The sequence below is a fragment of the Convolutriloba macropyga genome, chromosome 1 (genome assembly GCF_964194025.1).
Source record: "Convolutriloba macropyga chromosome 1, txConMacr16.3, whole genome shotgun sequence".
NCBI classification, from domain to species: domain Eukaryota; kingdom Metazoa; phylum Xenacoelomorpha; order Acoela; family Convolutidae; genus Convolutriloba; species Convolutriloba macropyga.
In genome coordinates, this window is record NC_134468.1 from 23,548,355 (window position 1) to 23,576,154 (window position 27,800).

A 27,800-nucleotide genomic window follows, 5' to 3' on the forward strand; every position below is an offset into this window, starting at 1 on the left:
CAGTAAATCCTTCCTCTTGGCGAGCATACTTTCAAGCCCTCTTAGCCTCGTGGTATCTTCCCCTGACTAAGTATTTTGTCCCAGGTTTGGTTTTCACCCATCTACTTTAAGCCTTTTAGGTCATTGAACTCTCTCGATATATTCGCTTAACCATGCTGCTCAATGCGGCTCTTCAACATGCGCTTCGAGAGGCCCCTTGAACATGCAAAAACTTTGCCCAAATTTAGAGGTCAGGCGTTCAATATATAGGAAGGATTAGCATTTTTCTAACGCACACAGGAACATAGAACGACTCATCGTCGCAAGAAGTGCTCCCGAACAACAGGCGTAATGATGTTGATTAGAAATTGTCATGTCTACAAAAAGAAGGGTGCCCGACACGGGTTCGAACTCTCGGCCAACTCTCGACCAGTCATTCATCTTACCAACTTCGCTATAACGACTACATACCACCGTTTCTCACAATCCTTTTATCGTATCAAAACATATTTCAGATTGAGAGCATTTGAGATCACTCTAAAATCAAAAAGTAAAGCGTGAAAGACTTAGTTGAAAGCTAAGAAAGTGAAAGTTCTAGAATAGCGCAGAATCTGAACGGCTAAAACTTGGCAGAAAAACACAGGTTTACAATAAGACCTTCAAATGTAGTTCGGGGGGAATTAAAAACACGTAGTACCCAATACGGTAAATTCTTCCTCTTGGCGAGCATACTTTCAAGCCCTCTTAGTCTCGTGGTAACTGCACCTGACTAGCAGTATTTTGTCCCATGTGCGGTTCTCACCCGTCTACTTTGAGCCTTTTAGGTCATTGAACTCTCTCGATATGTTCGCTTAACCATGCTGCTCAATGTGGCTCTTAAACGCTTCGAGAGTCCCTTTAAACATGCAAAAGTTTTGTCCAAATTTAGAGCTCACGTGTTTAATATATAGGATAGTTGAGTAGAGATAAGAGCAACTTAAAGGATTTTTTTTTGTTGATTCCTCGCCCGTCGGTCGTTCGAGAGGAAATCTTTCGAGTTTAGACGGTTATGTTTTACGTTGTATGGTTGAGTTCTATGTTTGGGCTGCCAGATTAGATTTATGAGATGTAACATTGAAATAATCTAGAAGAGGGTATGTAATGGCAATAACGTGATAGTAGGATAAAATATCAGGGCGATAAAAATACTATTGTTTAAAGCAATCAGATTTCCCTTGATGATGAGGCTCGTTGTTTATGGTTGTAATAACTTCCTTAAGTTATATGCGTCCTATAGTTTTTGTAAGCAAAATAAAGGTAGCACGATACAGCATAGAGTTAAAACGAACTGAGTTGTTTGATTCTTCGCTGTGTCTTGTTTAGAACTTGGAGCTAGTGGAGAATGGCTTTTCAAATCTAGGAAAACAGATTGGGAATGCGAGGTACTTCGGTGTGCCTGTGGTCGTAGCTCTCAACACATTCTCGTAAGTAATCAGGCAACTCACTGTATCATTCAGTAATCGATTTTCACTATTCTTCTGCTGTGAAACGAATTCAATGTTCAAATAAGGTATGAAATCATTTAAAACAGGTTTTAAGTATCTACTTAGTCGTGTTCAATCTGTGGATGAGTTTTTTTTACATTACTGTCTACTTGACGTCATTCAAGTAATGCGACATCTTAACTCAAAGGTAGGTAAACATCACATCCTATATTTATACATGTGCTCCTGATTACCTTTGTGAACTATTCTATTGTTCGAGAATTAATTACTTTCATGGCGACGAAACGTGAACATTCATGCCTGTCGTTGAGTAGACAATATTGTAGATGTCATTAGGCTTACATTTCAAAATCCCGAGTTTTTACATTTTGCTACGTACAATGTGTCTTTGAATTGTAGAAGTGACACGCGTGAAGAGCTTGAGCTTGTTCAACGACTGTGTCGGGTCTCGGGTGCATTCGATGCTGTAATATGCGAACACTTCTCCAAGGGTGGAGCGGGTGCTGTTAAGTTGGGAGAAGCTGTCATCAAAGCATCCAAGCTACCAAATGAATTCCAATTTCTCTACGAACTTGAGGTGCCTTCCTATTTCTGATAAAAATAAAATTTTAGTTTGTGTGGTTTGAGATGACGAAGTGACTGGTAGCCAACTCTGCCACTAAAGACATCTCCGTCCCAGGAATAGGAAGGCTGAAATGTACCGACAATCCACTTGAACAGACTACAATATTAAGCCCTCACCAACCCGTAGTTCATGAGATGATTTTTTTCCGACGTTAATGCCGGATCTCTCGCTTAACACATCAGAAGAATTTTCCATTTGACAATTTGCGTCCGAAATTCTTATGTAAAAAAAAGAATATCTTCAGTCCGATGTATAAAATAAAATACCAGTTTTATACTCATGCTTCTAGTTCTTCAATTGTCTGCTTCTGTTGACGGCCATTAATTAAATTTGAATCGTTTTAGTTGCCTCTTGTGGAAAAGATTCGGGTAATAGCTCAGAAGATTTATGGTGCTGCTGACATCACTCTTTCAGATCACGCTGAAAAGGTAGTCAAGAAATACGAATTATTGGTAAGTATTTGTCACTTCGGCTATTTTGTTATGTTATTTCGTCCAAATATGTCAGATGTCAGACTCTTACAGCGAATAATAAAGAGCACCTAGAGTTGTAATTTGAGATCACCTTTGGTTAGAATGCTAGGGAACATAGCATTCGTGAATTCTAGCATTATTAAATTCAAAATCATTTCATGAATCTAGGGTCTGGGTAATTTACCCATCTGTATGGCAAAGACACATCTCTCACTCTCACACAACCCTGATCTGAAGGGAGCCCCAAAAGGGTTCGTTCTGCCCATCCGAGATATGAGAGCCAGTGTGGGAGGTGGCTTCATCTACCCACTAGTGGGAACGGTTAGTACCCAATAACTGGTGCATTTATTATTAATAGACGCCCTCATCTTCTCAGCCGGCTATTATAGCGCTCCTATTTTTTTTACTTCGTCGAACTTTTTTTCGCTTTATTATTTTGCCGCTTTTTCAGCATTTTGCGTGAAATCTTTTTGACTTCCCTAGGCTAGTTTCTCTCTTCTCTCATTCTGCTAAAAATGAATTTGAACATCAGTTCCTCAGCAAAGCAATTCAAAATGAACAGAGTCAGAATAAAAAATTGAAGTGAGAAAGAAACGGGATAAACCCATAAAGCCCAATTTTAGATGCCCGATATTTGAACTTCGATATTTTAGATGCCCGATATTTGAACGTTCCTATAAGTCTTAGTTACCATCTCTTATGCTTATTGGCATTGATAGTAGCCCCTGTAGCCTCTCTCTAAGAAACAGAAGTATGATCAACTACGAAATGCCATCAAAATAAATCGGACTTAAAAAATGTTTTTGTACAAAAATCTTTTTTTCGATATCTTCTATTCTTTCAATCCCAATCATGCTTATTGGAATCAACGGCGGCTATTTTCCGGCAATCTGCCGGGTATGTTGTAATGCTTGCTTAAAACACTCATGTGCAGATTTTACAATGCCGAAAGTCTCCAGTACCAGAGGTTAAAATGCCAGAAGTTCATACTGAGCCAGAACTTGACTTCCGTCGACTTTCGTCATTTTAAAACGTACTGCGCGCTTTTTGTTTTAAGCATGGTTGCGTGACTCTGCAGAAGTCACTTCGAAATTCTGACTTAATATCTTGAACCGCTTCTCGGTGCTCACAAGCAGATTCACGTAACCGTTAACTCGTGAGCAGTTCCACGGATTACCCTTTCATTATTTCACCCTTTTTAATTGCTGAACTCCAAGTAGTGGCGTTTCACTACTAAAAGTCAAATGAAAAGTGCCTCAAAATTGTTGTAATTTCTTCACTTTAAGTTTTATGAGTGGTTATAGTGGTATTTATTAGAGCTGCGAAGCTGTAAGCTGAGCGTAGCTTTATTGCGGTGCTCTTGGTTTTTTACAATCCAAGAATTGGATTGTATTGGTGCTCTGTCTTTTTTTAAATTTTTGTAAGATGTTTTCACACCTTTTTTCATGACTTGAGCTTTCAAAGCGTGATAAACAGGTAAAGCTCAACGGGCATCAAGTTTCATTAGAGGCCCTTAGCCGCCTTTACTAGTTCTTCAAATACTTAGACTGGGAAGGCCGTAATTCAAGGTTAACAGGTCATTTTCAGAAGTTTTTGAGCCCAAAATGTTACAATTTTTTCGTCTTTTTTTCTGATTTTTTGTTGGACCAGTCTGAAATTGAGGTTTGTAAAAGTTGTTAAAGGTCTTTTGCAAGACGTAGTTACTTTTTATGGCCATTTTAAGAGCTATTTGTATTGCTACACCAAACATAAACACGATAATTTATTCTTATTTTAAAAATTTTATCAAGTTTTTTGAATATTTTTGTTGTTTCAGCTCTTGGTGTCACAATAATAGGTTATTTCAACTTCACGAATTTTACCCATTTTTTAAATAAAACTTGCAGTTTTTTCCGATTTTGCTGTCTTTAATTGTCATTATTCAAGTTTTCCAGCTCCAGGGGGCAGGAATCTAGGATTTACTAATAGTTTACTGCAAAATTTTTATTGGCCATGGCATTAGCCAATTTTTTCAAATTTTTGAAAATTGTCAATGTTTAGGTTTCTCTGACCTGAACAGCCAAAACATTTCCTTTGTTTTGATAATAGGTTACTGCATAGTTTCTAGTGGTAATGGGGAATGTAATTCAAGATTTTAATATTAAAAGTTTTAGCGATTTTCAAATTGTAGTTTCTTGGACTTCCTGAAGTTTGTCTTTTTCCTCAGTGGCCAGGGGTTTGCTGCTATTGAGTTTGCTAGTTTTTTTGCAGAGTTTCTAGTGGCAACAAAATAGTGTTCTGTTTTTTTAGATTGCAAATATAAGTAATTTTTTAAATAAAGCTTGCAATTTAAATTTTTAATTGTTTTCAAATTTTCTGAATTTTTTTTGTGATTTTCTGAGTTTAACTATTTTTGTTTGGCCAACGAAACTTTTTAAATGTTGCAGATGAGTTACAAGACAAAACTCCACAGAGAAAGAATGAATTCGAACATTTTTTCCAGACACATTTTCGAAAAATTTTCTTTAAATTTTTCCTTTTCATTTGAAGCTTTTTTCAAATTTCTTTTTGAAGCATTTGTCATTTTTTCGAGATTATCTACCTTTAGTGTCAAATTAATTTCTTTCAAGTCTTTTGCGTGAGTTTTTGACTATATGCATTTTGTCATAAATGGCCTTCAGGTTAAAAGCTTCTAGAGTTTTAGGAATAATTGTTTTTTTGTTTAGTTTGATTCTTTTAGTTTCTCAACTTTGGAGATTTCGTCTTTTTGGCTGGGATTGTTAAATTGATCTGCTGGTCAGCTACATTAAACCTGTTTTTCATTCAATTCTTTGGATTGTATTTCTGGACTTGTCCTGCTATGTTTTTTGTTTCGCCGTCTGACGCTCTTTTTCGTTTTACGTATGTTCACACAGCAAAGCTGAAAAAGTCAAATTTTCTGAATGACTTCTTCCTCGCACTAACGGCGTTTGCGCGCGTGACGTCATTTCTCACTCTGTTTAGCAAAAGTTTTTTGCCTGATTTGATTTTGATCATACGTGACTTACCTCACTCAATAAAATGACTTTTGCACTTTAAAACTTAAGTTTAATTTGAATTTGTTTAAGGTCAAAGGAACTCCTATGTGCAGTAAAGGTCCCTAATAAGAGGTTTCTGTGAAATGAATTTTAGCAAGCTTTATTAATTTATCGCTGAATGTTTTTTAGCTTAGTTTTTTGAGCGGCGTCGATTTTTTTTTAATTTAGATCTGTATCTGTTTCTATCTCTTATATGGCAGGCAGGTCTATTCTTTCGCAGCTATTCCGGCAATCTGCCGGCTATGTTTAACCATTAATGAAGTCATTTGATCGTTAGTCGGTTATGTTTTCATGGATTCTCAGAAATGGAGTTTTTAATTGCTCGCTGTCTTCTAGACTTTAATTGCTCCCCTTACTTCACCTCCACCTCATTCCACTAGTAACACAGCACTCCCGAACCCCCCCCCCCGCCTCACAGCTCGCCTGGTTATGTTGTAGTATAAAACTAAGGAACGAACAGCAGTAGCTGTGCCTGTGCTAAAACTGCTTTGGGGATCTATGTTAAAAAGTTTAGCAAAAATTCTTTATGGATCTAATGACTGGCATTGATTTTTTCATTAACAATAATTTTTTGTGTAGATATTGCAGAAGTAAAGTGAAGATAATGAAAAGGTGTGCTAGTTGTAGTTGATGTAATGCTTTAGATCTCAACCATGCCTGGTCTCCCTACTCGACCCTGTTTTGTGGACATTGAAATTGACCCCGACACAATGCAAATTGACGGGCTATTTTAAACTTATTTGAATCGCTTTGTTCTGTTGCTAAAACTTGTGTTCTGTCCTGTAGCAGCATCGTAGAAGTGGATTTTGAACGCTTCAATAATCTATACCCGATTTGAAATTTTGATTTGTTTTATACGTGGGTTTCGTACTCTAGATTTACGTTCAGCATAGTTTGCAATCGTGAAAATAAACCTTAATTGTTAATGGTTTTGAGAGTTACATAATGAGATGAAGTTATAAGCACCGATTGATTATTATTTTAATCGAATCAACAGCGAGGTGCAATCGTTCGGACACTCGACAAATTGAAGCATTCTTTGGGAAAATGGAAAAATTATTCAGGCATTGAAATGGAAATTTGAATCTATTATTTGATTAATGTGCACCATTTTTTGTACTATTTAAATTTATTAAGGTCTGTTTCCGATATTAGTTTAAACTATAGTTCTCAAATGTCTTTTCCAATCTGTTCTTCAGCGATCTCTCGACTCAGACTGTCTGTTATGGCTAATTTTTCTGTCAGCTGTTGCGTAATGGCTAACGGGGGGAATGTAACTAGTATTGCTGCTTCCCAGCGCCCCACCCCTGTGATGTGCAACAGACATGTCCAAATCGCTCCACCTGTAGTTAACGAGGGTCCCGTTGCCGCCACCTGTTGATACTCTGTTGCCATTGGAGCTAATTTTGCGAGAGGTCAGCGGTGGAATATCGCCACTGCCTGGTGAAAGGGAGAGCGCTTGCATGTAGCTCAATTGACGTCTCAATTCATCTAAAATGTGGATTTTGTAATCTTTCTCCGGGTGGTTTTTGCGACACTAAAATCTGGTTTAGGTCTAGTTTGATCTTGTCTCGTGCCAACAAAAATTACAATCAGCTCTGCAAAACTCTGGCCTATCTTTGAGTAAGAAGAGAACTTTGCGTAAGAGATTACATTAACAGATTTCCATGGTTAGCGACTATCTATCATAAATTTGAATGAGAGGTTGAGCCACTTCTCGTACGCTCGCACTCTCATTCAAATTTATGAACAACTGTATCCAGTTTTTCAGCCAGTTTGGCATCTCTACACAAGGTTAGTCAAACTCAAGGAGAACTTATTGCGCATAAAATGAGTGGATCTTCAGCAATAAAAACGAATCAATACGAATGGCACATATTTCGGGAAAGAAACTATCAAAGTACTATTAAAAAGGATTTTTAGGTATGTAGATTTCAATATCCCGAAATTCTCAGTATTGCTTTAAGAAGCTCCATTACATGATTTTGAAAAAAACAGCCGGAATTGTGGGATTCGTATTGTTAATAGCCGCCCTCATCTTCTCAGCCGGCTATTATAGCGCTCCTATTTTTTACGACTCGAAGAGGAGCAATGGAGAAGTCCTTTTTTAAATCAATTTTATTGGAGTGATTTTTGAAGCGGGAAATGAAACGCTTAGAAAAATTTGGGCTGAACAAAAGTTAAGAGCGGAGCGAAAAGAGAGTGGTTTTTTGTTCATACCACTGTTTTTTAGAGAGCGAGAAATTGATGTGTGAAAAAATTTTCTCTGAGCGAGCGAAATTTTTTGTTCACGTGCGGCTTTTCACAGCAGTTTTTTGCCAACTTTTGATGGTTATGAGCTTTGTTTATGATATGGTATTAGTTTTAGGCTTGTTTTGATAGGAATTGAAGGTTTCAAGTAGTTAATTCTGAGTTTAATGCTAATTTGGAGGGTCTTGGTCAATTTTAATGATTTTTTTGCCTGTTTTTTTGTATTAATGCTTTAAGTGGGATTTGAATAGAAGCTTGTTATTTAAGGAATATTCAGCTACCAAATGACTAAAGTTTTATTGGTCTAATTCAATCTTTTCGTCGGAAAATTGGCAGAAAAATTAAGAAATTTTAAACCATTTATCTTTTTTTTGCAGTTTTCCTTTTTATTAGTCTTAGACAAGTTTCTTAGCCTATTATGACTTGCCCATTGTTCCATTGTTTTGCGAGTTTTTCTTTGCTCTAGATGCAAAGGAATTTTACTCGGCTTTATGTTTCCTGGTACTATTTAAAGAACTCAGTAAGTTTTTCTAGTTTTTTATTCAATTTGTTTTTGAATGCCGGTTCTATTCTTCCTTAAATTTTTTATGGCGTTTGTGGAGGTTCAGGGCTGACAATAGTTGTTCTAGTTGTGTAGTCAAAAGTATGGGCAATTTTCTCCTTCGAGTCGTTTCCGGAATTCTTCCGGCTATGTTTTTTTTACTTCGTCGAACTTTTTTTTCACTTTACCCATTTTGCCCTGCCGCTGTTTCGACATTTTGCGTGAAATCTTTTTGACTTCTCTAGGCTAGTTTCACTCTTCTGTCATTCTGCTCAAAGTCCTTTTAAACAGCAGCTGCTCAGCAAAGCAATTCAAAATGAAGAGAGTCAGTATAAAAAATCAAAGTCAGAAATAGAAACGGGATTAACCCATATAGCCCATTTTTAGATGCCCGGTACTTGAAATTTGTTCTCATACGTTTTAGTTACTATCTATAATGCTTATTGGTATTGATACTAGACCTTGTAGCCTCTCACTGAGAGACAGGAGTATGTTCAATTACGAAATGACATCAAAATAAATTGCACTTAAAAATGTTCTTATACCAAAATCAATTTTTGTTGATATTTTCTTTTCTTTTAATCCTAATAGAGTTATGGGAATCAACGGCGGCTATTTTCCGGCAATCTGCCGGGTATGTTTGTGTTAGCTTCTTTGCTATTGAAGTTCCACTTAAGTTATGCTCATCAAAGTTTCAGTGAAGTCCGTCCACTTTGTTTTGCTTCATATAACTGTGAATTTAAATGAATGTTTTTGCAATTTTGGTTCCGTCTAAATACAGTAAAATTTCAGACGAATTAACTTAATGTATAGTAAAGAATGTTTCTACTTGACATTGGAGGACTGATGGCATTGGAATTTGTTGCTTCTGTTTCGCTCTGTTGGTTGTTAGTGATAGACAAGTAGAGTCTGAATGAGGCGATGAGAATGTTGAGCACACTGACTCCAAATGAAGCCCAGGCTACATGTTGGGATCTTCCCACTTTTTCGTATTGAAATGTCGTCTGGAAGTAGTGAACAACTACTGAATTGCCTGTCAAGAGCAGGGAGCCTAATGCAAATTTGATTGTAAAAGTCAAATTGCAGGAAGAATTTTTTTCAGCTATTAAATTTTGCTGATCTGAAAGAAGAAACTTTCAATAAGGTAAGGTAACTTTTAAAAAAAGCGCGAAATTGATTAAAAATCAAATTTTGAATTAGACAACTCTGTCAAGACAATTCTGCCAAAATAACCCCTTCAATGAATTAACCCGATCGTGACAGGGGTTTGAGAAGATGAACTGTGACAAAAAAGCTCAACAATAATTGAGCATGATAACAAAGTTTGAATTTTGACCTGATTAAATTAAAATTAGACTATTTCGTTCCATTCTCGAGAGCCCTTTGAATTATGGAAATACGGGATTGAAAAGTTAATAATCATTTAATAGATTTAATCTTAAATATGGCAAATAAATTTTGAAGTTATTAAAAGGAAGAAAAATAACCAAATTGAGTACAAATAATTGTTCCGACCCACTTTAGTGGGGGAGGAACAATATACTCAAACGGTTTTTTTGGTTCACAATTTTCGCCGATCGATATATTGATCGCAGAGAATTGTGAGTGGTATCATTGGACAGCCTGTCCAGCGTAGAATGTGGAATTGAAAAAAAATTTTTGATTTTCGGTTTTTAAAGAGAACTATAATGGTTTAAATCTTTGTGCATAGTAGACCAAAATCCTTTGTTTTGTTCACGGTTTCCCTATTTTTGTCAACAAAAATTTTTCAATTTGGTAATAACAATAACCACTAAAATTGATAATAACAATATCACTGAAATTAGTAAAAAAAACATAAAAAGTTTGATTTTCTTTTTTTCCGCACAATTATCGAGGTTTAAAGTTTTTGTGAACATTTGACAGATTTTGGCTGTTTCTGTTCACATTTTCCGTACTTTTATGCAATATTTTGCCAATTTTGCTAAAGACTTGATAAAATTGGAAAGGATGGTGTTGTTCGTTTTACCTCTAAAAACGAGTGTTTATCAACTGATTGGTTCAATTTTTTGGATTAGAGTTTTTGCTAAATTTGTCAAATTTTAGCCCTTTCCATCAAAAATGGCTCGAAATAGGCTTTTGTAGTCCAATTTGTTTAAATTTACAGCATTAATGCAAATAAAAACTGCTGGCACCGTTTGTGGTGACTCGAAAACAGGCCGGTTTTAATTGTGGATCCTTTGAGAGTGTACTTAAATTAAACGTTTGCGGTTACTCGCTAGAAATATTTGGAACAAAAAATTGTTTCCAATAGAAGAACAACAATAGCCAAGCTAGATTTGCTCTAATTGTTAGTTCTTTAAGTCCAAAAAACTGATTTTTTTTGAAAAGATGTTCGCGTTTCCTCATTTTGTAAGTTGATTACTGAATTAAACAATTAAAATCGAAACCTACTAATGACATGTTCACCTGGTTTACTTCCTAGGGTGTTTCAAAGAAACCTTTTTCGCTTTTTATTCGAAAGCTTATGGTCGTTTTGACCTTTAAAAATCCATTTTTGTAAATGAAGGAAGGTTTACTGAGCTTTGCGAATTTCTTTTCTTTTTTTGATCAACTTCTAGCTTAAGGTCAGCAAACACATGTCACATTGGGTTTCTAGTCGACTGAAGTTTAACTCTTACTTTGATCTAATTTTTTAAGTAATCGTACTTCTTCTTTGATACTACAATTTTTCGTACCAAGTTTACAGTTTTTAGTAATTTTCCCATCATTCAGGTTCTTTTAACACTCTTGTCACTTTATGGACAATTCAAAGTGTGATTTTCTGGGCATTTTAAAGGTAGGTACATTTGATTATATTGGTTTGTAGATGATTAGATTATTGTTTTAGCTTCTTGGTCTCTGTCTTCGAGTAGAATTTAATGATTTTTTTTTGGTTTTTGGTCGTTATTTGTCAATTATTGTAGTCTTTTGACAAACTCTGGTCAATTGCAGATCTTATCGTGTTCCTATGGATGATTAAGGGAACGTATTTACTCAATTGCTAAAGTTTTTTATGACTTTGAAATCAAATGTTTTAAAAAAATCATACAAAAATTTTTTAAAACGCACTTCTCGCTGTTTTTTTGCCTACTTTTTAGATACACTCAATAAAAACAGGCTTTTTATAAGGTTGTTGCTGACTAAGAAAAGCACAATTGAACTTATGGTATTGTTTTGGTGTTTTGTCTTTATTATCGTTCTTTGTGTACACTGCGTAATTCACTGCGTACACTGCATGTCGTAGTGGCCTGCTTCGGACGAATTATTTGCAGATTTCATTTGATAGCTAATTTTTTTATGACTTTGGAATCAAATGTTTGAGAAGATATAAAGATGTATTTTTTTTCAATTTGAACTTGGCTGCTTTTGTCTACATGTTTTCTAGTCTCCTTGACTGCAACTTGCATGTCGAAATATTGGTGTTATAGAAAGACGCAATTGAACAAATGTAAGGTTGATAGTGCAATTCTTTTTGTTTACGTCTTCAATACCAGTTCTTTTTTTTCAAAATTATAATTTAATTTCTGATTATTGTCAACTTATCGTTTTTTTGTAGCGATATGACATATACTGATTCATGGCAAATCCCGCCGCCTTTTCTAGAAAACAAAAACTATATTTAGTGATTCCATTGCTATCTAATTCTTTGATGCCCTTGAAATTAATAGTGTTCGAAAAATTATTAAGCTAATTGTTTTTTAAACTTCTCCCCTTTGTTTCTTTTTTTATAAACTGATTACCCAGTCTTATTATACAGCGGTCACCTATCTAACTATTGCGTTTCAGAGAAGAAGCAGTCAACTATCCTAATTTTTGCTTTTTAGATTTAGTTTTCAACGGCATCGAGGCCATTTTATTGCAAATTTTAGCGCAATTTTATTTTTTCGTCTGAAATTTTTGTTTTTATATGTAGACTTAGGACATGTTCTGGAAATATGAATATACTGACAGAACCGATTGTCTATATTTTATTTTATGAATGAAAAAAATCTATCTAAATTTTCAATTGATAACTAATTAGATTCATTGAATTAATTGTTTTCGCGAAGACGAACGTTTTTTGTAACCTCGTCCTTGTTCTTTTTTATCTGCTTGTTACCGAGTCTCATCAAAGACTGGTTCCATGTTTTTTCTAGCAAAAAGCAAGCTAGTTTGTTTAATTTAGGTGTTATTTGAAACTCTTTTTTGACTTCGTTATCTTTAGTTTTTTCAAAAAAATTGGACATTGAGTTTTTGTTGTAAATGCTTGATGTTGTTATTTGATTTTTTTGTTCGTCTTGTCTCGTCGTCTTTATAGTGACAAGTCTCATTGGTCCACTAACTTGGCATTAATTATTTTAATAAGTGATCAGAGTTAGAGACAATTTTTTTTAATTATACACCATTTATTGTTGATCAATATGTGAGGATTTTTGAAAGTTTTCTATCTCTTGCTCATTTGGTCTGTAGTACATCATAATTTAGTGCAGTAAACTTATCATACGATGTACTTAATTTAATCAGTGTACCCATTCCTGAGGGGAATGTGCATAAATCATTATTACTTCACATGCTTGTCTGTTGCTACCATTTTCCCACAACGGGAAAATATTGTTCACATTTTATTTGACTTCTGGAATAAAAGTTGAGTTATTCTTCATTCTCTTAGTTTTGCTTCTCGCGTACAGTTGCCCAATTTAATTTATTCTTCATTAACTGTCTTTACAATTCGAGTAAAGTAAACGTTAGTCCTTACGCGATTCGCTAAGCGAATTCAATTTGGAAATTGTGTAAAACGCACTCGCCGCGCAAGTAGGACATAGAACATAAACAAAACTTGCGACTCAAGATCAAGTACGCAAATTCACTCGTGTACGACATGGCGCAGTCAGCAGCTCAAAAACGAACTCCACTTGGCATTGAGCCATTTTGGGATAAACCTAGTGTAGATCCGCCACTGAAATGGGAAAAGTGGCAGATGCAGGCCAAGTTAGCGCTTCTTGCGAAGGAAAATATCACAATAGACACTTTGTTGGAACCAAAACCTGAAACAGTACAACTACCACTTGAACCGATCTATGAGGTTACGATAACGGGATCATCGGCACAATCGGAACGGGAAAGATTGGCGAGAAACGCTCAATCAAAAATGAATTGGGAAAACCGGTGCCAGAGACAATTGGAGAAAGGAATAATGTGCGGAGACAAGCCATGGGCTCAAGCCCATCGAAAGACTGTGTCAATGCTATATCTCAGCTTGGGCACTGAAGGACGTCGAATTGTCTGTAGTCAAAACCCACACCTCAAAATGGACAGTCTCTCAACAGCAGAACTTTGGACAATCATGGAAACATCATTTATTCGTCAGCGCAACATTACATTCGACAGATATGTCCTTCTCACCACGAAACAGACAAGAGGAGAGTCTATTGAACATTTCTTCGGAAAATTGAAAGAACTTTCTGAAAATTGTGAGCTCGGAAGTCAGGAAGACACCCTCAATAGAGACTTATTTATTGCAAATATGTTAGATCCAGAAATTCAACGGGAATTGTTGCGAGAAACCTTAGAACCAGCCCAAGCATTACGTTTGGCCATAAATATGGAATTAGGCCAAAGAAACCAGCTACAAATTACAAACTCGCAATCTGCTCCGCAAATTAATGCAATAATTCCTCAACGATCGTTTCGACCACCGAACCAGAGACCAAATACATCCAACTCTCCTCGATCACCAAACCAACTATGCAGGAACTGTGGCCTAACTTGGTCAGCTAATCATAGAGTCAAATGCATTGCGAGAGGCAAGACTTGCAACAATTGTGGCCTTCAAAACCATTTTTCGCGAGTGTGCAGAAAACCAAAATCATCATCAAACAAATCTAATCGCTCTAATGTTAACTCTGTTGAAGAAACTACAATTGATCAAACGGTAAATGCCATACAAAATATGAACTATAACCCGCAATGCGAATCGGATTACGATAGCTCAGATGACAATATGGTCGCCAGCATCGCAAGTACTGCAATTCAGATCGAACCGAAGAACACTATCCTACAAATTGGTAACAACCATGTTGGACTTCTCATTGACTCCGGCAGTGTGTGCAGTATTTTGCCGGAGTCTCTTGCTTCGGAAATTGTGGAAAATTCTCCCCTTGCTCGATGGTTGATGACAGCGCCTCCCCAGGAACTCAAAACATTTTCCAATGAACCCATAAACGTGATAGGTATGATACAGGCACCAATTGCGAGCAATGGATGGCGACTTGAAGAAGCTGAATTTGTAGTAGTTCGTGATGGACTAAAACCACTAGTGGGAAGAGATCTATTTGACGCTCTTGGAATTTCAGTAAATCAAACCCCAAAACAGGAAGGTAGTATGGTCAACACTATCACATCACAATGTCCATTCAAAACACGCATCGCACATCAATTCCCTCAACTTATTACACGCATTGGCCGCTCAAAAATACACATTGTCAAATCTAAATTTCATCGTCATTTCCAGCCAAAACATCAAAAGGGTAGAAGAGTACCCATCAATTTGCAAGAACGAGTAAATACTGAAATTAAAAAACTTCTTGCAGAGGGACATATAGAAAAATTGAATAACTGTTCTGACCAATATTTTATTTCACCTATTGTAATCACAGTCAAACGAAATCAAACCATAAAATTAGCACTAGATTCTTAAACTCTTAATAAAGCAATACATAGGAACAAATATCAAATGCCAAAGATTGAAACACTCATGGATTCGATATCACAAATAATAACAAACTACAAAACAGAACCCGCGGAGCAAATATATTTCTCTACTATTGATCTTAAATATGCTTACAGCCAACTAAATTTACACCCTGAAACTGCTAATCATTGTAATTTTAATATTATCAGTGGTGACATGACAGGCACATATCGATTCAAAACAGGATTCTACGGTCTTACTGACATGCCTGCCGAGTTTCAGAAGGCAATGGACTACACCCTGATTGGACTTAAAAATACATTCTGTTTCTTAGATGACATTTTAATTGTTAGTAAAGGTTCAGAAGATGATCACTTTCAAATTGTACTGGATTGTCTTAGAAAACTAGATGCAGATAACCTTCGTATCAACCTTCCGAAATGCCACTTTGCAAAACAACAAATTTCATGGTTAGGATATAATATAACTCAATCTGGAATCTCGCCACTCGAATCCAAAACATCATCCATTATGTCATTACAACCTCCTAATACACTCAAAAAATTACGCTCATTTCTCGGCTCAGTCCATTATATTAGCAAATTTATTCCCAATTTAGCTCAACTCTGCCATCCTTTAAGACCTCAACTTCGTAAATCCACTAAATATATTTGGACTGACACTCACACATTACATTTTAATGCAATTAAAACTCGCATAGCAAATCATACCGAAAAGATGCATTATAACCCCCAATTTGAAACGCGAATCAAATGTGATGCTTCACGTTCTGGTTTGGGAGCAGCACTAGAACAACTAACGGTTGATGGTTGGAAACCAATATCTTTTGCATCCCGATTTTTAAACAGTAGTGAAGAACGTTATAGTATTAACGAATTAGAACTTCTTGGGGTGGTGTGGTCGATAGAATATTTTAAAAACTATTTGTATGGCAAAGAATTCACTGTTATAACTGACCACCGCGCATTACTTTCCATTTTAAAAGAACATCGCTCAAATAAAAGTTACAATAGTAGGTTAGCACGGTGGGTTGACCGCCTCTTGCCTGATCAATTCTCAATAGAGCATTTACCCGGCGCAAAAATGGGCCTAGTTGATTACATATCCCGTAACCCATATCAACCAGCAAAAAGTGTTTCCAAATATGACGAAGAATTTCTAGTTGCAACATTATCGAGTATACATACGGATGCCCAATTACTTCAACAAAAACACAATCTCACAGCTAATTCACTTCATAAATTATATATTGATATTGATGGAGAACATAAAAACTCCACCACCATTACAGAACAAGTTTTCTCCATAGATTATGAAGCTCACAATCCTCAATCTGAAATTTCTGACTTACTCGCTTCGCGAAATAATAGTTCAAAATACTATTAAAAAAAATCTTCTACTCCAGGTATAAAACCCGCTCAGCGGGTACACTTAACAAACGTTAATTCAAATTTCGCTCCGCGAATTAATAGTCCAAAATTCTCTTCCAAACAAACTTCCAATTTAGACATAAATCCCGCTCAGCATGTTCGCTTAACAAATAATAGTTCGAATCTCGCGTCGCAAAAATACAACTCTAATATTATCCCCTCCAAATTTACTCATCTGTATAGCACACACGCTCCAGACGTACATTTAGCTCATAAAAATAATTCCTTCGCGGATCAAATGCGACACGTATTTATCCATTCCACCAATGGTATTAATTGTACTAGTGTACATGATCAGCGAGTACATTCCAGTCAAAACAATTTCGTATTCGCTAACACATATTATCCTCCAAAAGTTAACACTTCTAATTTAATTAATACCACCCCTAATCTCGTATCGCGAGTACGCAAGTCTTTTAACAAATTAACACCCGCCTGGCATAATCCTTTACTAGTTACTCAAAAGACTAAAATGCATTCCTTAGATGACTCTTTTGCAACGCAAGTTACTAAATACCCAAATCATTCTAAATATGCGTCACATAGTCTACCATTTACAACTACTCCCGTACAAATTGAGTCTCAAAGACTAGTAAATACAAGAAAAGCGTCACTCGCTCACCAAAGTACATCCAAATTTACTTCTTTAAGTCATTCTCACTTGTCAATCAAAAATCAGCCTCAAATTCCTACCTTTTTTAGTAAGCCACACTCAAATACTTTAAATAACTCACGTGCTCAATTAGTAAACAAAAATCAAGTGCTTTTTGCCCAAACTCAATCTGAAATTCAGTTGCCTTCCTTCTCGTCAATCAATTTAATTGAAAAAACAAATCTCATCAACAATGAGTCAACAAGCATCTTCTCTCAAAGGAAAAACTCTCTCCACTCGATCTACCAGAGCTTCGCCGCGCGTGTCATTCACTGACAATGCAACAACGAGTACGCCACGCAGATCCTCCTCGCACTCCAACCTAAGTACTCCACTAACGGATAGCCCCCAAGTAATGTCGTTCGAACGAGTGCTGGGAAAAGTTTTTAGCAAAGGTCTCATTGCGTCACTGACAAGTAAAGATGCAGTCTTAAAAGAAGTGCGAGACTGCATAATTCGGGGGGATGAAGAAAGACTGAAGGCCCTCAACCCATACCTCCACAGTTATTGGCGGGACCTTCACGTGACAGGCGGGTGTGTCTGCATGGACGAGAAGGTGGCAATTCCCAATGCACTTAAAGAGGCCCTCATTGACGATCTCCATGCAAGTCACCCGGGTAGCTGGGGGATGATATGTATGGCTCAGCACTGCTGGTGGCCATACATGAATCGCGATTTGCTTGTCAAAGCAATAGAGTGCAAATCTTGCACTGCTATTGGTAAAAACTTGAAATCTGTTATTCCCGCAAAACAATTTAAAGCACATACACCATGTATAGTTCCCAACCAAGAAATACAAATAGACTTTGCAGGGCCCATTAATAACGAAAAAGAACATGAAATATATATTTTAACATGCATTGATAGATTTTCAAAATATCCTTCTGCAGAATTAGTCGATAATGCAAATGCCTCAAATGTCATAAAATTTTTAGACAATTATATACCAATTCATGGAGTTCCTCGTTCTTTAAGAATAGATCAAGCCCGTTGTCTTATAGGTAACCAAGTAAAAAATTTTTGTACAAAAAACAATATCACATTAATACCAGCTCCGGCAAATGATCATCGTGCAATAGGTTTAGTTGAACGGTTAATTGGTACAATTAAACAACGCTTGGCATGTATTAAAGACGCACACAAAGAATTAAATACGTTCACCATTAAAGCAGCATTAAAATCAATTATATACCAGCTTCGCATATGCAAACATAAAACAACTAAGCTTTCGCCATTCGAATCTCACTTCGGGTGTACGGCCAATACACCACTTAGTAATATAAGTACTCAACCTAAATCATCTGACCTCAGTTATGAAAAAATTTTGAATCATTATTTAGATGAAGAAACTGTAACTCCCAATGAATTGCTGCCGGAAGAACATTGGGGAAACATCCGGAGTGATGACGAAGTTGAGCGCAATATGTGCAAGGCGACTAAGGATGCTACTAATCGCGAACGGCAAGCAACGGACAATGAATCACGCTTCCTTCGTACCACGCATGCACACCGTCCACTCCCATTGAAAGAACACGCGGTCCAACTAAACATTGCCCAAAAGACGCACCTTCATAAGAGATCGAAGAAGAACCTGGACGGCTTGTATGAGGTGTTGGCCCCAGGATCGGTCGTCCAAAAGACCGACCAATACACTTCGGTCATTCGCGAGCCGGGTAAGGTGGAAGTGACTGTACGCAATAGCGATATTGCAAAATTTGGCACTCGTGAAGAACGAAAAACTAAATTGACGGATTACATCAACCGCAGAGGACCCCGTACACATGAAAAGACAACGGAAGCTAAGATACTCAGCCATATCAAAGAGTGTACACGCATCCAGAAAGGAGACAGGAAAATGAAACATCGAAAACGAGAAACTGGTAGTGGCGTATCCTCGAACAAATCTAATATTGCTCGCGCAATGCGAGTACGCATGCCAAAAGTTCCGGACAATTTCGCTCCGCAAGTACTACCCGAAATTCCAGAGGCTGCTCATGATCAGCCAATTATAACGGAAGAAGTGATTATTGCACCCCCGCCTACAAATATACAGCAAGAAACAATTGAATCATCTCATCCTGCTCCAACAACATCTTTCCCCAATACTCTGACACGATCAACCAAACGAACTAGAAAAAGTCCCAAATATTATGGATATGACAAAGACGACTCATCAGGTGATTCTACTAATTCGTGTCCTCCGAACTTTGCTCCACCCCGTAGGAAGCGTCGAGTGGGCGACATCGAATCGATTCAACCCTCAGTGATACAGACAATTGTGGACACTGCTACTCGAGTTGAACCGATTCATAACGACTTTCCCTCGCCTATCATAGGACAGGTGTCTCCAACGGACCCCCGTATACGGCCAGCCGATCATAGCACTTCAAATGAACTGATTATTGATGAAGAAGACATGTGAAAACTGATATATCATTAATTATGACTAGCTATGATAACCAGTAAATATATTGTTGATACTATTTAACCGGTGAATAAGTATTATTATTATTATTCATATTGTTATTAAAATTTTATTTCATGCAATTTTAATTTTGAAAGCGGGAGAAATGTCGTACATCATAATTTAGTGCAGTAAACTTATCATACGATGTACTTAATTTAATCAGTGTACCCATTCCTGAGGGGCATGTGCATAAATCATTATTACTTCACATGCTTGTCTGTTGCTACCATTTTCCCACAACGGGAAAATATTGTTCACATTTTATTTGACTTCTGGAATAACATTTGAGTTATTCTTCATTATCTTAGTTTTGCTTCTCGGGTACAGTTGCCCAATTTAATTTATTCTTCATTAACTGTCTTTACAATTCGAGTAAAGTAAACGTTAGTCCTTACGCGATTCGCTAAGCGAATTCAATTTGGAAATTGTGTAAAGCGCACTCGCCGCGCAAGTAGGACATAGAACATAAACACAACTTGCGACTCAAGATCAAGTACGCAAATTCACTCGCGTACGACATGGTCAATAATTAAGCCAAACATGGATATGAGGGGTTGGGGGTTGGGAAGCTTATGTGCGAACGCACATTAATGAGCCTCCGTGTTTAATTATTTCTTCCCCGATGACTCCTAGATAAATATTTCATATTTTTTGTAGTTTAATCAAAAAGCTGTAAAGCTGGTTTTACAATCGCAAGTTCCGGTTTTTGATTTAGTTCTTGAAAACATTTAGCTCTTGAAAACACATTAGCTTAATAATTTTGAATTATCTTTCCTCAACTAACGTCTTGTATTGATTATAATTAATGACCCCAATTCTCATATACTACACAATTATTGCTCATTAATTAGTTAAAATTTCAATTTATAGTCTTTTTGGATCAAATTGTTAAAATTCGGTCTATTTGAACGAATTTCTGGAAGTTAGTTGAAAATTTTTTGTTAGTATCTCCCATTCAAAACCAACAATTGAAAACCGACTACACTTTTTTAACAGTCCTGTATACCCTTTAAAGCTACGCTCAGGAGTCATCAGCTTGGGTTGCTATTCAATTCAGAAGTATAAAAATAACAAGGAGGCTCGGTAATGTGCGTTGGCACATTAAGTTCCGAACCCGCTCATCTACATTTTCACTTAATTGTCTACCAATTGAGAAAGAGATGAAAAAATTAACACGGCAACCTAATGTCGTTCGACAAACTAATAAACGAATAAAACAATCTACCTTAGAGGGCCTATGAGACCTGTGGCTATCATAAAATAACTTCAGAAAAAAGGGCGATAAAAATCAAATGGTTTCAATTATTAATTACAACCAAAACTCATTGTCCATTTTTTGAAAATCTTTAATAACCAAATCAAGATGGCATCAGATAAAATTTATACTGAGAAGATAACAATTCGACTTGGTAACAAGTCGACAAGAAATGAGCAAAAGGGCAAAATTTATTAAAACATTAAATGAAAAGAAAAAATTTCGAACAGATTAGAAACATTATGCATCAAACGAAATCTTTGAGAGATTCTTTTATACCTCCACAGAGAGCGATCGAGACCTTGCACTATACAGGATATGTCATACGACTGCAAAAAGAGCGACGAATACAGGCAAAAAGGAAAAAAAATGCACGAAAAAATTTGCACGAAAACTATGTCCCAGCCAATTAACATTCAGCTGTTCATTAAAAACATTGAAAATTTTCTATTGCGTTTTATTAAAGTGAAAACAATTGTGAATCAAATGACGCCCATTACTGAAATACTGTGAAAAGAAAACAAAAACCTACAAAAAAGGGGCGAATATGCAAAAATCACGAGCATTTTATGAATACTGGTTGTACCAAGCAAAAAGATCATTTGAGGAAAATAAAACGGTTATGAAGAGCAAAATGTATTTCAACGGACAAATTAAGTGACCTGTCAATAGAGATGCTAAGCTAAAAGTTCACAAATTAACAGAAATAAGAATGGCAATTCTCAAAAATTTATTGCCTTTTTTAAAAATAAATATTTTCAAAATTCATAGACAACAAAAACTTTCGACGTAAACAGTAGAAATTTTGTCTTGCAATTAACTGGAAAACTAATGTCGCTTGTTATTGGTGAGACTAAATCATAGGACTACAAAATAACATTATATACAAGCTGAACTAAAAAATTTCACACACTACTTTTCGAAATCGCATTGTTGAAAGCATAAAACTTAGTAAAAAATTATCCAGGAGAACTCAAAATCTTCATTTGTGTCTCATTTGATCATCAAAAAGTTCTTTTGTAAAACGATTGTCACAAATTGACAGCAGAAAGTACCACAAAAAATGAAAATTATCTAAATTTCGCAAAATTCTTCTGAAACAAATTGTCTAAGCCCTGAAGACATCAGTCAAAACGTTTAAACACGGAGAATTTGTTGTTCGATTCAACAAAATAATAAAAGGAGCTCTAAATAATGCGAAGTTAAGAAAATGATACAACATTGTAAAAGACGAAAATAAACCCGAATCTGAACAAAAAAGGATAAGTAGGAGAGTACTATTACTCTCTTTTTAGGAATTTAATTTGAAAGTCAATAAAACCATTAGCTTTTTACCAATATCAGCTATTAAGTTGAATAATTTATCTATAGTAGGACACTGAGACCTTTCATCGCCAAATATTTGGCATACGACAACAAAAATTAACAACAAACAGAGGGCAAAAATAAAAAAAACTCTACCAAGTTCTGCAAGAGAATGGTGTCGCAGCCCTTAAAACCATATGAAATGAAAACAAAAACTTTCAATTCAAAACTTTGTAATTTTTTTTTTCAGTTAGACTGTTATCTATTGTGACAATTTACCAAAGAAACAAAAAAACAACAGAAAGAATGGCAATTTTGAACAAAAATAATAAATTTTTGTATGAAAACTCGTAGTACCAAAAGCAAGAAAACCTTCCGTTAAAACAAACCGCCACAAAATTAGATTGTACTCTATAGGCAAGAATGTTTGACCTGTATTTAGTGAGAATACGCAAAAATTGACTACAATAATATAAGAAATTGTCAAATTGGAAAAATCGCTGAAATTTCTTTAAAAAAAAGTACATTCCTCAAAGCCATTAAAACCGTTTGGTTTTCTGAAAACAGATTCCATCTACATTCAGCTTAAGGTTTACTTAAGTGGGAGCTGTAATTAATGGAGCCGTGAATAAAATTTTTTGTCAATAATTAACATTTAAAGAACAAAAGCAAAATTTTTTGAAAGAAGGCAGCACTAAAATAAAAATTGAAAGTCTCTGATTCTAGGAATACATGATAATATCGAACCTTTCACCGATTTTGCCACAGGACCAACAAACCGCCCAAGTATTCCAATTGTTTGCGAATTAGACCAATTGTTGAGTGAAATTCTTCAAATATTAACAAAGAATAACGACGCATTTGTATAATTATCGAGTTAAATATGAAAAAAACGGCAAAATTTTAGATCCAGAAGAATTTCTTGGGGCAACTGAGTTCAGCTAGCGCTCTTTTGGAGGTTAAGGAGTCTATGTTAGGGTTTTTAGGTCACTACGTCGGGCAAACTTGAACAAAGTGGACCAATACGGCATATTTTGTGCCAATTTTTTATGAAAAAGTTCGAATTTTGATTTTTTTTTTCGGAAAAATTTAGCCAATAAAACTTCATAAAAACAATTCAGCAACGCTCATATATCTCTAACGGTAACAATAACACTCTGCCGTTAAAAATTTAATATTATTATAAATTATATTACCGAAACTGTGCCAATTTTTAACAAAAATTTCTGAAAATGTGAACAAAAACAGTTGAATTTTCACAAAAATTTAATACTCAATAACTCCCTGTAAAAAACGAAAATCGAAAAAATCTTTTTAATTCCATATTCTAAGTATATAGAGTATATAGTTCCTCCCTCCCCACTAAAGTGGGGGTCGGAACAATTATTGAATTGAAATAAAATTTAGACGGTTTTACTTAATCAAACTGAGTAAAGGCTTCGTCCTCTCATTTGGGATAAAATTTACGTTCAGCCAGATGTCTGTGTCACTGGGTTCTAAACGTTGTTGTGTAAATAAGTTTCCAGTATCCTGAAGTTTTTAATATTGTTACAATTTCGAACACTCAAAATTTCCTTGGTTCCATGCAGGGCTAATTTATGATTTCCTTGGTTCCATTCAATGTCCATTTATGATTTCTTTGGTTCCATGCAAGGCTCATTGATGTTTTCCTTGGTTCAATGCAAGGCTTATATGTGATTTCCTTGGTTCCATGCAAGGCTCTGGTATGATTTCCTTGATTCCAAACAAGGCTCATTTATAATTTCGTTGGTTCCGTGCAAGGGTCATGTTGATTTACTTCGTGCCATGCAAAGCTCTTGTATGATGTCCTTAGTTCCATGCAAGGCTCATTTTTTACTTCCTTCGTGCCATGCATGGATCGTACTAGAATGAATTGTTTTGATGATTTGTTATCGTACTAGGATAATAAGTTCAGATTTGTATGATATCATATATGATCTCTGTAGGGTTACCGTGAAAGGTCAACAGGGGTTAGTTACAGGGTCTGGCTCTCAGCAAAGCATTACAAAAATGTGGACAACGGCCGCCGAAAACTTTTCTTAATGGGCTTGTTTTGGATTGGGAAGATCTAATCAAACGCCATTCAGGTCTATAGGGCCCTAGCCTGGGCAATCGTTAGCAACAAGACATCTAATCAAACACCCAGCCGATGGCCAGTTGACGCAAATACTTGAAAGAAGAGCATACGTACTTACACACTTACTTAAACATATGCACTCAAATTTAATAACATCTCTTTTCCATTTTGTACTCCGGGTCCAGGTTCTGACAAAAAAGTTAATCACCGCATTCGCAAAACTTCTCACAAAAACTCAACCCATTCACCGCAATTTATACAGTTCATCTATTTCTAGCGTTTACAACCTGGTCCTGGTGTAGAAACGTATGATTGAATATAATAAAAAATGTTCTTACTTTGGAAGAAGAAAGTCCAAAGGATTGTGAGTGAGAGGGACACAGAGTGGGTGTAGAGACCCATTACTTGGAAGGAGATGAGGATGATGGAGGATGCCCCGAACACTTGCGACCCAATGTAACATGCAGTCCCTGCCATCAACTCTGGATCTACAAAAATCTGGATCACATCTGTAATTTCAATTTTTTCTCATCTTCCATGTCACAGTTAAACAACACTTAAAATTTCAGGGCTATAAGAAGCGAGTAAATACTTGATCTCTACAATCAGAACTTCGGCGGTCCAAAAATGAACTTTGCGTAAAAGGGTTCCATTCACGTTTCAAAAGTTTTCACTTTCTGAATTCTTCCAAAAGTGTGTTTTTCTGGAAAAAATCAATCTAAAGAACAGGATTACGACATTTCGTTATCGGTTGAGCCATAGTTCAGTTGAATTGAAGCAAAAAAATACAGTAGCATAAGTCTTCTAACTTTTGCCGCATTTTAGCTATATCGATTTTATCCACTTATAGGCCAATTTTCTTTGCATAACTTTATTATCTGTTGCGCTCGCTTATAAAAAACTGATTTTTCGAGGAAAAACTACAATTTGTGACAATCTGACTTGTAGTTTTTGAGCCACAGCAAACCATGTATTTTTGAGAGCTTAAGTCATCAATGTGTACCCATGATGGTGCGACCTTGAATTATTTTATACTAGTCCTCAGTAATTGACTCAAAGGTGCCTCCAAAACAATTGAGAAGGAGTCTGGTATATGGATAGAAAGTAGTCAGATTTTCAAAGAACTACTTTCTATTACAAGATCCTTCTCAATTGTGGTAGTCGCACCATTTTAACCATTAGTGTCTTCAAGTTGACTAGTTACTGATATATGTTGCAAACCTCTGAAAGGTAGTGGACTCGAGAGTCCTGGTTCTGAAAAGTACCTCCACATGCCCATGCTTGTCAAGTCTCCATTGGAGAATAAACCCGCACCCTTATAGGACATGGCCGCTCTGGTGAAGAAGTCACCCGCATCATCTATCTTCTCCACCCACACACCACCTCCAAGGGCTATACCAGTCAGGACTAGCACTGCCACGTCTATGAATACGCATGCCACGCCTGCGAAAGCACCCAACGCGTCTGACATGTTTGGGGTACAATCCCAATGGATCAGTAGAAAGTTTAGAAAGCCAGGTGTGAGTAGATAAGCTGTTAATCAGTAATTAGATTAATGTAAATTAAATTCTATTGTTTTTTCCGTTATCTTTCTTCACTTTGATTAAGCTCTCGAAATAAAGTTGAATTGCTCACAGAATTTGAAGTTTGCTATTGAAGCAATTACGTCTTCTTGGACTGTGAAATGATTAATAAAAACGGTGCCTTTGGGTACTTTCTTTCGATAATTTAAGCCAAATCCCGGGCAAAAAATGACAGTGATAAAAACAATGAGCTATTTCAACAAACTGATTGCTGTCATTAGATGAAGCCAAACACAGCTTTAAAAAAATTGACAACAATTCAGCTATGTTGGAGGGATGCTTCAGAACTATTTCAATAGCAAGCCATTGTCACAATTGTATGCCACTGGAACTAAGGACAAATGGTAGCTTTCAAATTTCAAAATACAGAGCATCATTTATGGCTTTGGATATATTAATAAGGAGAAGAAATAGAAATCAGAGAAGAGTGTTTGTTTGCACAACATGTTGCATGTCATGTGGCTTGTGACTTGCCATCCTGCAATTTATAAAAGTTGTACGTCTATCACAGCATGCAAATCATACACGACGCTATTCAGTTTCAATGGAAGGGAATAGAGAAATGAGGGAAAAGAGATTACGGATGATGGAAAAATATATAATTATGAATCTAAATTATTACTTCTTGGATTTCACTGAAACGAGAGCACTTCAATTAGACTATATAAAGTTTGAGTAATGAGAGCGTATGTTAAATAAATAAGTTTTTAAGTTAACTATATGAAATGTTAGATATCCAGTATGTGATGATTGAATCGCGCATATCGGCTCCGCCAGATATCAATTTCTGTTTACGTATGCCTGTATATATGTGTGTCTCTGCGTTTGTGTGTGTGTGTGTGTGTTTGAGTGTGATTGTGGTGTCACTTCATACAGCTGGTCGTCAAAAGAACACCTAAAAAATTAATTTTTAGCAGTTCTAAAACTTGCTAAACGACTTAGGTGGTACAAATAAAATTTTGCTGAACTGAAATTTGAAATTTTTTAAATTACCGTGAAGATCACAAGATTTACAGATGAAAAATATCGATACAACAGAATTTTCATTAGGTCTTTTTCATTTTCTTTTTTGCTCCCGAGAGACACCGCTATTCTTCTCTGTTCGCTTCTTGCTGATTGAATTTTCTCAGAGAAAAAATTTTAAAAAATATTTTAGCAGGGAGAAAAAATTTTAAGATGAAGATTTCTCGTTTGTAGCGGAATGTTTTTTCAAATGGAGCTTTTAATGAGTTTACAAACGATTTCGAACATCTTTTTACCCACTACCTGAGTACTCTCCTACTACAGCTACCTTAATTTTGTACATGTACTGATCCGGCTGGAGCATAATTACGCTTACAAACTATCATTTATTTGACTAAACCAAATCCATATTTTGCGAGAGGATAAAAACTCTTAAAAAGTTTTGATACTTAATTAAAATGAGAATTGCATATATTGTCATTTTCGGAGCTTAAAAACAGCCGACTGAAAACCTGGTGCTGCCCTTAACATCTCAAGTTTTTTTTATTTTTTAGTTTACGAACCAAACTTTTAAAAAGAAATAATGTTGAGCAAACTATGGTTAATTGAAAAAAATCCCAAAGATGTATTTTTGTATCTGAATCTTCTTTTTATGCACTCAAGATTGTGCAAAACACCTCTTCTAATGCATGAACGAAACGTTTTTGGTACCTTCTATTTATGCTTGTAGACTAACTTATGTCTATCAAACATAACTAATCATATTTTTTCACAGTTATCCACAAATAAATGCCCCTTTATGAATCTATTTTGCATAAATAATTTTCCCAATTGATTTTAAAAAACGAGGAACTATTAATTGTTCAAGGAAAATAACCTTTTATCAAAATTGCTGAAGGGAGATTAAAATTTGCCGCATTTATTTTC

General features: G+C 35.9%; 3 protein-coding genes across 5 annotated transcripts in view; 1 reads left to right on the forward strand and 2 right to left on the reverse strand.

The window, feature by feature from the left end:
- The window catches only part of LOC142336736 (C-1-tetrahydrofolate synthase, cytoplasmic-like), a 42,854-nt gene extending 36,311 nt beyond the window's left edge, over positions 1 to 6,543 (forward strand). The window contains exons 11-15 of the mRNA XM_075385649.1: positions 1,342 to 1,442; positions 1,863 to 2,040; positions 2,433 to 2,540; positions 2,730 to 2,882; positions 6,262 to 6,543. Of these exons, the coding sequence (XP_075241764.1) occupies positions 1,342 to 1,442; positions 1,863 to 2,040; positions 2,433 to 2,540; positions 2,730 to 2,882; positions 6,262 to 6,351 (630 nt within the window). The 3' untranslated portion in view covers positions 6,352 to 6,543. The remainder of the gene's footprint in view (positions 1 to 1,341; positions 1,443 to 1,862; positions 2,041 to 2,432; positions 2,541 to 2,729; positions 2,883 to 6,261) is intronic.
- The window catches only part of LOC142347436 (COP9 signalosome complex subunit 6-like), a 527,653-nt gene that overhangs the window by 263,810 nt on the left and 236,043 nt on the right, over positions 1 to 27,800 (reverse strand). The gene's annotated exons all lie outside the window — the stretch shown is intronic.
- LOC142336746 (uncharacterized) lies at positions 6,624 to 26,376 on the reverse strand. Of its 3 annotated transcripts, XM_075385665.1 has the most exons (5): positions 26,224 to 26,376; positions 25,549 to 25,957; positions 24,666 to 24,815; positions 9,238 to 9,459; positions 6,624 to 7,108 (listed from the first exon to the last, which is right to left on the reverse strand). In XM_075385665.1, the coding sequence occupies exons 2-5, from the start codon at positions 25,796 to 25,798 to the stop codon at positions 6,813 to 6,815; spliced, it is 918 nt and encodes a 305-aa protein (XP_075241780.1). In that variant the 5' UTR covers positions 25,799 to 25,957; positions 26,224 to 26,376; the 3' UTR covers positions 6,624 to 6,812. The 3 variants fall into 3 exon arrangements, with proteins under 3 accessions (XP_075241780.1, XP_075241787.1, XP_075241773.1); XM_075385672.1 differs by having other exon boundaries at positions 9,238 to 9,441; positions 25,549 to 26,376; XM_075385658.1 differs by having other exon boundaries at positions 25,549 to 26,376.

Coding starts and splice junctions, on each gene's coding strand:
- LOC142336746 (XM_075385665.1), bottom strand. CDS start 25,798: ATGTCAGACGCGTTGGGTGCTTTCGCAGGCGTGGCATGCGTATTCATA. Junction 24,816..25,548: donor GAGTCCACTACCTTTCAGAG/GTTTGCAACATA, acceptor AGATTTTTGTAG/ATCCAGAGTTGATGGCAGGG. Junction 7,109..9,237: donor CATCAGTCCTCCAATGTCAA/GTAGAAACATTC, acceptor TCCACATTTTAG/ATGAATTGAGACGTCAATTG.